Here is an 11995-nt window from a genome sequence, read left to right on the forward strand (position 1 = left end):
TTATAGTTATTAGTTGTATTTTTTAATATATTAAAATAAAATAAAAGTAACGAAATAAAAACGCAAAGGTTCATTGAAATTAGTAAAGAACTAGTTCAAAATATTAGAAAATCAACCATAAAACTTGTTAATGCTGAATCGTCGGTGGATTTTTTGAACAACTGTATAGAACTTGGTCTTCTTCCTAATATATATATATATATATATATATATATATATATATATATATGCATGCATATATCGTTAAATATTTTTGCCCATTTTGCATGTTTTATTATACGTTACTACACAATTTTACTTATTTTCATAATTTTGTTTTAATTTCATTCGTTTAAAATCGTTTATTGTTTTATTGCAATATTTTATTATTACAAGGTACATTTGTTCATATTTTACATTTTCATATTTGTAATTTTCTAATTTCAACGTCATAATTTTATTTTTTGTACTTTTCATTAAATTTCTTGATTTTAATGTTTAAATTATAATTCAATTTTTGATATTTCGTAAAACCAAGCTCTGATGATGACTGTATGTCGAAACAATGTTGTAAGCCTACGATGACACATAATGATAATAAATATGAATTAAAACAGCTACGTGTTGTCGAAATCCTTATTAAAAAATTAATTAATGCAATATCGGCAAAAATATTTAACGATATATGCATCAAAGAAAACCTCGTTCTAATATATATATATATATATATATATATATATATATATATATATATATATATATGCAGTCATCTATGAAATCTACCGAATTTCTAGCGTTGGATAATTTTTTATTACATTTCTCAGTAACCATTAACCTTCATTATATATTTTATTAAAGTTAGATTAATATACAGTTTTCCAATTCATTCTCGACTGTATAGGACCTATTTCGGGTTTTCAATCATCTTCAGCACTTGTTGCAATTTATATAGAGAATTTGGGCCGATTTTACAACAAAAAAATTACACATATTGCAAAAATAACAATAGTCAAATAAAAAATAGCGCATTACGATCATTCCGCGGTTATAACAATATTATCATCAATAGTGTTTATCACTCAGACATGGCCTTCTTAAAAATACCAAAAACATATCTCAATCTCTTTTCCATATCTGCACCACCATAGCACATTTCCACACCCCCACAGGCAAGCTATACAAATTGACAATGTAGCCATGCGTTCATTACTTGGTGTACTGTTCACAAATTTCTTCTTTGGACATCTTGAGAGCAAAACATTTAGAGACAATCCGGAATTAAAAACCAACGATGATCCATAATAAGTCAACCAGCAAACCCGAACCTATCCTATTGAGTTTCACTATTGAGCACGAAAATGTAAATTCACTGCCATTTCTGGATGTTTTGGTAGCGTATGACGAAAAAAGATTTACAGCTGTCATATACGTCAATGCGACAAATCAAGGTATTTGATTAAATTGGCTAAGGAAATGCACGGAACAATTCAAAATAAGTACAATAAAAAACTTCGTGAACCGTGCATTCACGCATTCATTCCCAACCATGGGCGCCTGCAGAAAATTTTTCAGGGGAGGCAACGGTGCCGGCCGACAAACTTTCTAGAGGGTGGATATTTATAGTGTTTTTATGCAATTTTGATCTAAGAAGCATATTTTTTTCAACAATCGTTCAGAGAACCAGTAAATAAAAGCATAAAACGTTAATAAATTCTTTATTATAACAATCCAACCCAGTGTGAACACGAGGCGAGTACGAGTTTTTCAAAAATACCAAAAATTCAAATACTCAACCAAGGACGCTAGATAACCATTTTATTTTTTACATTTTAGTTCCAGTTATTAAATATAAAATTTATAATTAATTTAAATAATATACATTTTAATGTAATTTCCGATTTTAAAAAGTCGACGGGAAAATAGGGTGATATTACAATATATACAGCTTAACCTAAACTGCTAAAATATTTTTCAAAATCCAGAGGAACAACACCCTGCAGGCGCCCATTTCCTCAACTGTGAATCGCAATACGGGACTGAAAGGAATTACTAATCTACTAGTAAGCAATGGTTACAAAACATCATCCATTGAGAGCACCATTCAACGAAGGCAATTTATTCAAAAACAACAATGACAACGACATAATCCTATATTACTAAAATCATATCTCAACGCCACATAAGATAGACGAAGTCGTCTTAAAACAAATCATAAAAAAATGTTACACCAATCAATGGTACTAATGAAATAAAACTCGGTATATACTACAATACTTGTAAGACATCACAATTGATCTAAAAGAAAAACGCACCCTTAAAGACGATTCTACTTTGAAGCGTTATACATGTTTTATGAATTCAAATTATTCATTTTATTGCTATTAACTTAAAAGTAACATGTTAAAATAAAAACATATTAATGAAACATATTAAATAAAAACTAATAACATTGAAATTCAATGAAAATTATATATATATATTTGTTAATAGAATGCTCGATTTAATATTATTTCGCTTTTGTTATCGGATTATAAATCGGACAAATTATCATAAAACGAATAATGTTATTTTATTAACCAAACAATCGCAACAATCTCGTACTAACGTAAAAAGGGAAAAAGAAAAGTAAAGCAAAAAAGTAGTAGTAATAATAAATTAAAACATGAATATTAATAATAAAACTAATTAAAAATGTTAAATGTTTAAAATAACTGTATATATATAATCCCCTACAATACTCCCCGGCAAGAGGCGGAGTCATTCAAATGGAAAAATGTTTGTTTTTTGAGTTGAATTTGATTTTTCCACTCTTTGAAGATGTGGTGGTTGGTACTGATATCGCTGGCGTTGAACTTGTAATGATGTTGCTTTTGTCGCTGTTAATGTGGTTGACGGTTCTGTTGTGGCTGACATTTATCTTGTTTCATGAGATGTTGAGAATGAATTGGAAAACATTATTAGTGAGCGATTGCGGTAGTAGAAATAGTTAATAAATCGTTTATTTATATTTTTGTACGATTTTTAATGTTCTGAATCCTTCAGATTTTTAAGTAAATTGTTATATTGTTGTTGAATTTATTTATAAATCGTATTTATTTATAAATATATTAATTACGGTTTTTAAATTATATCGCTTAAATAACTTAATTAAAATTTTCTAAATTTTCTATCGAGAATAGTTGTTTAGAACCACGCATCTGGGGATTCCTTTGTAATAACGTCACAGCTTTTTTTGTCAATTTATTAGTGATAAAAAGGCAAAATTATAATGCAAAATTTGGAATATTTTATTTAAGTCGAAAAATCATGAGTCAGAAATTTCTGAGAGACCAGAAATTTTTCATCCCTCTCTGACACTCCGGTTTTTTACCATTCTAAAAAATATCGAGTCAACGCCGAAATCAGTTTGTTCAAATTTACTTTGACAAATAAATTAGTGATAAAATAAAGGTATACCCGCTGAACCTCACAAAAGAAACATTTGGTTCTAATTATGATCTGGAAACAATAAACGCCATTACACCGTATTTTTGCGCCGTTTGAAAAGTATCATTCGCTAAAGTCCCCTTGCATCAATCATAATGGATGCGTTACGACATTGCTTTCAGTGGTGCGTATGATTGAAAATACTATTGGGCAATTCTATTTAAAATTCTATGATAACAAAAATCTTAAGCTGCCAACAACACGCTACAAAAAAAGGAAAAGGTATTATATGCTTTCCCAAGGAATCAACTAGCAACTATCAAACATCACGAATACGAACCGATCGACGCATTACGCATAAGGCGAGGATCCTCTTGTAACGTTCGAACCCCGTCAATGCATGCAGTGCGAAACACAGCCCATCACGCCGATGAAGCAACAGCAAACGAAACTCACATAATCAGATATTATTCGAATTAATATCAAATGTTTTGTAGAATGTAAATAAATAGATAAAATTAACTTTTATTTATACAAATTATAACTAAAATTAAAAATTAATTATATATCATTTTCAGACATTTTAACCAATTTTTTGTCTCATGGTAAAAACATTTTTTTATGTAAGAAATTGTATAATGCGGATATACAAATATATATATATATATATATATATATATATATATATATATATATATATATATATATATATATATATTCAATGCCATTATGTGTCGTTATATGACACTAGGCAATAAATGTCCTTCTCCTTCTTCGTTTGCTACTCTTTCAATCATGGTACATGTATATTGAAGTCTTTCTAAAACATCCGTTGTGCAACCTGAAAATAACAATTTCTTAGATTGATGCTGGCCAAGGAAAGTTTTGTATTGATCAAAAATTAAGTTATGTTTGAAAGTCCAAAAAATATATGAACATGAAAACATGATGTCACATAAAAAAAAAACCTCAACGAAATAGGATTCAAAATTTTAGCTAAAAAAATAAAATGAAAAGAAAATATTATACTATTTGAAAAATATAATTCATAATTCCTTAAAAAATAACTGAAGATGGATTAAAAAAAGTACATAAAAATTAGACAATGAAAAATCTAATGGAATGCTCTGTGAAATAAAACTTTTACAATCGCTCATCCCTGTGAGCATGCGAGATGTCGGAACAAACTGCAAGAGAGAAATATTGGAATCAGCTTCCTTTTTATGTTCGAGAGTGATGAACTATTGAGGATTTTAAGTTCAAACTAAAAACTTATTTAAATTGTTTGTCGTGATTAATATTCATATAATTTTGTTACGATTTTTGTTTGTTTTATTATAATTTCGTTGAACCTATGAGAATTTTTTTTTTCGTTACGATGTTTTGTTTGATCGTGGCAGGGAACCAATTAGAACAGAAGATATGCTTTTTTAGGGTATCCTTTTCATGTTTTTTTTCTTCATGAATAAACCTGTTATAAATCCCTATGGCCGTGGGATGTCAAAGTATTAATAGTTCTGGTTGCAGTGATTGGATTTGAGTTCATATGCAAAAGACAGATAGGAAAATGAAAATTTGAGCTGAACGACTGGAAGCTGCCAAAAGAAGTGTAAAGGTGTTATTTAACCAATTTTTAATATATGATAGCGATATGTGTATGCGAAACGGAGAAATATACATTTCAGGGTGTCTTATTCTTACCATGAAATAATGAACAAACAACGTGATTAATAAAACTCCGAAAATAAATTTATTCGATCCAGGAAATGATTTAATGTTCGTGCCACAGAAAATACCACAGAAAAGATAGTTAGCAGAAAACAAAATCGTATTGTTTACTTTCCTAGAAATAGTCCAGGTTTGAATTCATTAAAACGTTTGTGGTCAGACTGAAGTGGTTTCAAGAAATATGAACATGCAAAAAACAAACAAGAATTAATAAAGCCATCAATAACATTTTTGAGTTTACATTTGCGTAAACAGCATCTAAAAATGACTATATGTGAGACAAAACATGTTATTTCATGTTATTTGGACCTGCTAAATATGACCATATCTCAACTACTACAGTGTGTTAAAGATCGGGTTTTGTGAAGGTTTTCAATGTCCTGAAAGGATAAGGTCCGAAAAAAAGAAGTTTTAAATAATAATGTGTCAATATATGTTCATGACGAGGTAGCTACATCTGATAGGTCACTTATGATCTTTTTCAGTCGCCCTGAATCCTGCTTCATGTGAAAAAAAAGTATTATATTTTTATTTGTTTTGACCCCAAAAAAGGGTAAAAAACTAACTATTTATATGTAAAATTTCAAAATTGGTCACTGAAAATTCCCAAATAGCATTAAATTTGAGTTAACCATATCCAAAGACAAATGTACTGGGTATAAATTTAAAGGTTGATGTGCATCAAAAATGTTGGTCAATGATACAGTTAAATAACAGTACAGTGCAAGATTAAAAGTATGAGTACAAATACCTTTAGAAAATGGCGGAAGGAATAATTGTCGAGGTTAAAAGCGATAAAAAATACGTAATTGATACGTTATTGTGTTATATTTGGTATGTTCGAAACCAGATAAATGAAAAGGAAATGAAAACTTCTCTTTGCGAATTTTTTGAAGTTGACGACGTAAAAAAAAGTGCAAAGTTTTTGCAAAGTGAAGCCAGCACATTATCGCTCAGCCTGCCGGAGTTTTCCGAAGACGTTGACAAGAATAAAATGTGGGACGAATTTCTTAGAATATGTCGTTTAATTTTTGAAACTAAAGTCGAAGACAAATTTCTCTGTTTTCTCGCTGATGACTTGTGGAAAGTTACTAATTGTGACAATAGATTCGAGAAATTGTCAGCTGAACAGGTGAGGTTGCAAAAAAGGGTTATTCAAAATAGTCCGGCCGTCCTGGAATTTCTTGAAGAGCATGGCAATATACTGAGTGATGTCCAAAAAAAGGTGAACAGTATCGTGTGCAGTGATGTATCCGCTGATGGAGATTCAGATGCTGAGACATCAGTCGCTAAAAATTTGTCTGACATTGCTGAAGAAGGTAACAACGAGGGTGGAAATTTCATAACAGTCAGATGCAATAAAGAAGAAACATTTTACTATCAACTAATACAAGTCCATATTGTCATGCAATATCAAAGACCACTGTTGAACCTCATAGGCCTACGCAATATAAAGTATAAAATTTTATCACATTGGTAATGTTTCAAAGACTTGTGCATCCAATGTTGTTGACCACCTTGAGTCAATTAATGTTAAAGTTTTGTTTTGCTACCCTGTATTCAAGAGGAGAGATGACAAAATAAAACTTGATGAAACCCACACTTCTACGTCATTCCGGTTGTGTGTAGATGAGAAGTATGCGGAAATAGTTGAAAGATCAAGTTCTTGGCCTGATTATGTTCAGGTTAGGAATTGGGTTTTCAATAACAACAGCAAAAGTGGCAGCACCAGAAATGCCGATGTCAATATCAGGACATGTTCTGATGTGAAACGATGATATGGAACTAGTGTCATGTTTTATTTGCAAACTTTAAATTTATGATTTGTTAATTTGACTTAATTTTTTTCATTTACCCGCGATTTTTATATTATACAAGTATACATTGTATATTCGTTTAATGTACATTTTGGATAAACTGTTGACTTTTGACAATCATTTCTTTAATTTATTGTTACTGGATTTTGAGAGTGCCTGTGAGATTTCATTTAATAGGTGCTGTACAAATGCATTTAATAATAATAATAAAAAAAAGAACATAGGTCTCAAATAAATGTAAACATGAAATCAGTACTTGAGTACAATTTAAGGACCAAGTACCAATACCACTTCAGGAATACTAATGTGACAATGTAATAGATAAAAACATCGCAAATAACGCTATTTATACTATAGGAAGTAATATGCATGTTTTAGTAAAAGTCATAAAATACCAAAAATAAACATGCGAAATAAGCGAAAGAAATAAATTAACAAAATAACTAACCTAAAGAAGGGATGGATTTGAGAGCATATGTGGATGCCTGTCTGTTGGAGTCCACCAATGTTACATAAACACATTCAGCGTCATTTGAACTCAAGATAACCTTGGTATGATCTTCAAAAAAATTCACCTAAAAAAGATGTTGCACTTCAAATTTAGAGAATGTAAAAAAAACGATATAATCGATAAATTTTTGCAATGAATCGATTTAACGATAATTACAAAAATTGTGAACTCAAATAAAATGCAAACTTTGGATAAGCTAATTTTTCACATTTGAAAACCCAATCTCAATACAGAACAAGATTTAAAATTTTGAAATTTAATGAATTTAGCAAAATAGCTAAAATTGAGCGATCTCTAAAAAAGCGTTTTTTCCGTTATATTCGTACTACAATCCAAATGTGAACATGAACATAAGCCATAGAACCCCTAAAATCTCGGTAAGGTCCGCTTTAGATGGACCTATACCGAACTTACTGCGTGTGAGGTATCAGAATTTTTTCTTTATTATTATTAAAAGTAAATTAAACTTATATTAACTAACTTTTAAAGGACTTACTTTTAATTCGACTTCGCTGGTATATGTATATGTTTATAAAATGTAAGAGCAAATACAGCAAAGATCGAACTTTAACATATCGTTTTATAATTCGATGAATGTCGCTAAGTAAATTGTGAATAAAGGGCATCACACACAATCAGTTTTTTTTCCACAGGCCAGGCTGCGCAGACAAAAAACAAAGAACAGAAACATGGCGATGAAATAAAATTGTGCTATTTAACCGTGCACTACCTGATTTGGCAGTCAGATTAGGCCAAATTTCAGAATCAATACGAGTTTGCTAAAACGACCTACACAGGGAAGATTCACCTGCGCAGTCAAACGTTTAGAAAAAAACTAATATCTTTCAAAGAGGTCATAATACCAACTAAATACTCGCACATCGAAATAGTATCTATTGATATTACCATATCATCTACGCATCACCGCTTGATATCATACTATCGCCCTGGTGGTTTTGACAGGTCGGCTGATGATTATGCCACTGATAGCATACAATGCATTAGAGAGCTGTGTATAGGTCATGTCAACTGTTTGTTAGGTGACTTCAATCTCCCACTCATCAACTGGACCAATTATTCTTCACCAATTAACTCATTTTATATTTCATTTATTCAACTTTTCAATGAACTTGGTCTGCAACAACTGGTTGATCAGCCCACTCGAGGTCAAAATGTCCTCGACCTGGTACTTTCTGATGATTCCAGTTTGCTGACTGAGTTGGAGATTATCAGTACGCTTGCCTCAAGTGATCACAACATCATCACTTTTCAAATCAACTGTTTCCTCAACAACCCACCAGACGTCAACTCATTCATCAAAACGTACTCCTATGATTTTAACAGTGATAATGATATAAATAATTATTTGTCTAATATACATTGGAATTATCATTTTCAGCACTGTTTTAATGTCAATATGTGTTGGGACACATTCGAACAAATAATCAACCACGCAATATCGATTTTTGTTCCCAAAATTGGACGCAGTCAATCACCGTCTCAACATCAAGCTCTTAGGGCACTTCGCTTATTATACAAAACTAAACTTTATTTTTGGAGGAAATGGAGAACAAGTTCAAATCCAGTTGATAAAGAACAATATTTGAGGATTTCCTGTTACTGCTCCAACTTAGCCAATCTACACCGCAAAAATAAAGAAAACCAATTGTTGTCTAAAGCGAATGTTAAAATTTTTTATCGCTATGTCAATAACAAACTGTTTTCTAAACCCTTGATAACCAGCCTCCAAATTAACAATAATAATAACAACAATACAAATAGTAATATCAGCAATAACAATAATAATTTTGTTGTTGTTAATAACAGTAATAATAGTGATGGTAAAAATAATGTGGGGAGAATAATAATATTAATAATAAAAATAATGTTAGTAATGATAATTATATTGATGCTAACAATAATATTGGTAATGGTACTGGTAATAATAATGATAATAAAAATGATAGTGGTGGTGATAATAATGATGGTGATAGTAATAACAATGCTAATAATAATGGTAATAGTAATTTTAGTAATGATAATCGTAATCGTTTTAGTAATAATAATTTATTAATAATTATTAATAAAAATAGTAATAATAATGGTAATTATGATAAGGTTAATAATGGTAATAATAATGGTAATGATAGTTATATTGATAGTAATAATAATATTGGTAATGGCAATGGTACTGGTAATACTAATGATAATAAAAATGAAAGTGGTGGTGATAATAATGATGGTGATAGTATTGCTCTTTTAAAGCAAACTATGATCACCACCGGTGATCATAGTTTTTGTTTTGTCAAGGGTTACCTTTAGCCCGTGTTCGTCAAGCTGGGTATTCCAGACCTCAAACTTTCTGGCTGCATCTTATTCCGAGGCCACCGTCAGGGCGATATCATCTGCATATATCACATTCCATATGTTATCTGAGTGTATAGGTTTGGTAATTTCTTCCATCACAGTGATGAAGAGCAGGGGGTTGAGTATTGATCCCTGATGGACGCCGACGTTAATATCAAATTCATTCGTGTTACTGGCTGTTGTGCTGACCAGAGTTTTTGTGTTAGAGTACGATGCCATAACCAGCCGAACCAGATATTTGGGAACAAGCTGTCTACGTAGACTCCACCTGATTGCCACACGAAGCACTCTATCAAAAGCCTTTTCCAAGTCCACAAAGACATAAAACAGTCGCTTTTGCTTTGCCAAGCATTTTCCCTATAGTTGACAAATGATATAGATAGCATAAATCGTGTATCTTCCTGTCATAAAGCCGTATTGGTTATCACCTATTGAAACGCACGACAACAGTCTTCTCTCAATGACTTTTTCAAAAACTTTCAGGGGATGTTCCAGAAGACGATACCTTGATATGAGGAGCATTTCAGTGGATCTCCTTTTCTTTTATATATCGGCACAGTTCTATTCCACTGGTAGTATCGATTTACTCCACATCCCCGACAGACGTGTAAGAGGGCTCTGAAGCCTGTCCCACCAGATGCCTTGAAGATATCATTTGTAAGTCCAGATGGACCAGCCGCTTTACCCACCTTCATTGCCATCACCAAAACGGCTTCAGTCTTGGATACTCAACAATATTTGCGCTTACTCTCATTTCAATGGATGTTATCAAGAGCTTTAATCAAAAAAGACCTCCGCCTGATATCAAAGTCATATCTTATGTTGACGATTTCTCCGTTAAACAACCAGCCAAGACGTAGATACTTTGACCCAACGTCTCAACAATTACCACCCTAGCCTTGTCAGTTTCTTCTCAGATCGCAATCTTAATATCTCCAACTCTAAATCTTCAAGCTGTTCACACCGCAAACAGACAAATTTTACTACCAACCCCAGGTCAAGATCAACGGGCAAATCCAGCCGCTTGAGCACACCCCGAAACTACTAGGCCAAACCTTTGATACGACGCTGATTTTCTCTCAACACAATAGATTGTCAGCATCCAAAGATGTAAAACGGAATAATATACTGAAAACTATCAGCGGCACTCCCTATGGCCAAGACAAGGAGAGACTCCTGCAAGACTACAAACCCATAGGAAGATCAATGAAGGAATATGCTTGCCCCACCTGGGTATCACTAACATCAGATTCCAGCCTCAACCGTTTACAGCACACTTATAATACCGCCTTGCGCATCGCAATTGGCTGCCATAAAGCCACCTCAGAGAAACGTCTACTCTCCAAATGCCGAATGCCCTCGATAAAGACAACATACAGGTCTTCATTCCTCACAATTCCTCGCACAATGCTACGACCTTCAACATCCATGCCATATTCTAGTGACCAAAGAACATCCATCTTGAGAAATAAAAACCATAGACCTCTTCTGATTCGCCTGTCTGTGGTGCGTATGCAGAAAAAATAATCATTGTTTGCTTTTCTATGCGAAGCTTGATCCACATGAGACGTTAATTAATCCTTTTAATATCCAGTACTTCTTGGGCTAGCGGTTCTCTGACAAAAATTCCAACACCATTTTTGGCCGTCTTTTGACCATTCCAGGATAGTTTATATTTTTCTTTGTCTGAGTTGACATGACAGACATTATTCGAATTCCATCGGGTTTCCTGAAGGCAGCAGATGTCAATCCTTCTACGCTCGAGCATTTCTGCAATTTCCATGCTGCGGCCAGTCAGTGATCCAACATTGAGCATTCCAAGTCTAAGTACCATAGAGGGGCCATTCTAAATTTTTCTGCAACATCCCTCCGCTGTTGCATACTTTCCAGCTATTCTTGGCACCCCTTGACCTTTTAAGACCTGCTGGGGACTAGGGGCCGTTGTTTTTCTTTGTGATGGCATAAGAGTAATTTGGGAAAAAGTTTTTACATCCGGACACCCATCCTGACGACAACCACCAGGTATAAGCGGTGGGCCTAGCCTTTTGCTGTAAGGCAAAAGGCAGCGTGGATGCAGTTTTATGTCATGCCCAGGACCAATGTCATGCCCAGGACCAATGTCATGCCCAGGACTAAAAGAAAGTTAAAGTTAAAGAAACTAAATTAA

At 32.7% G+C, this 11995-nt stretch overlaps 1 protein-coding gene across 1 annotated transcript; it reads left to right on the top strand.

The window, feature by feature from the left end:
• Positions 1-5893: 5893 nt before the first annotated feature.
• HELRODRAFT_182687 (hypothetical protein) lies at positions 5894-6911 on the top strand (the record flags this gene model as incomplete). The annotated part of the gene is made up of 2 exons (XM_009033422.1): positions 5894-6481; positions 6624-6911. 2 exons carry the CDS (start codon positions 5894-5896, stop codon positions 6909-6911), a joined length of 876 nt encoding a protein of 291 aa, XP_009031670.1.
• Between the last annotated feature and the right edge of the window lie 5084 nt (positions 6912-11995).

Source organism: Helobdella robusta, assembly GCF_000326865.2.
Source record: "Helobdella robusta unplaced genomic scaffold HELROscaffold_91, whole genome shotgun sequence".
Classification (NCBI taxonomy): Eukaryota; Metazoa; Annelida; class Clitellata; order Rhynchobdellida; family Glossiphoniidae; genus Helobdella; species Helobdella robusta.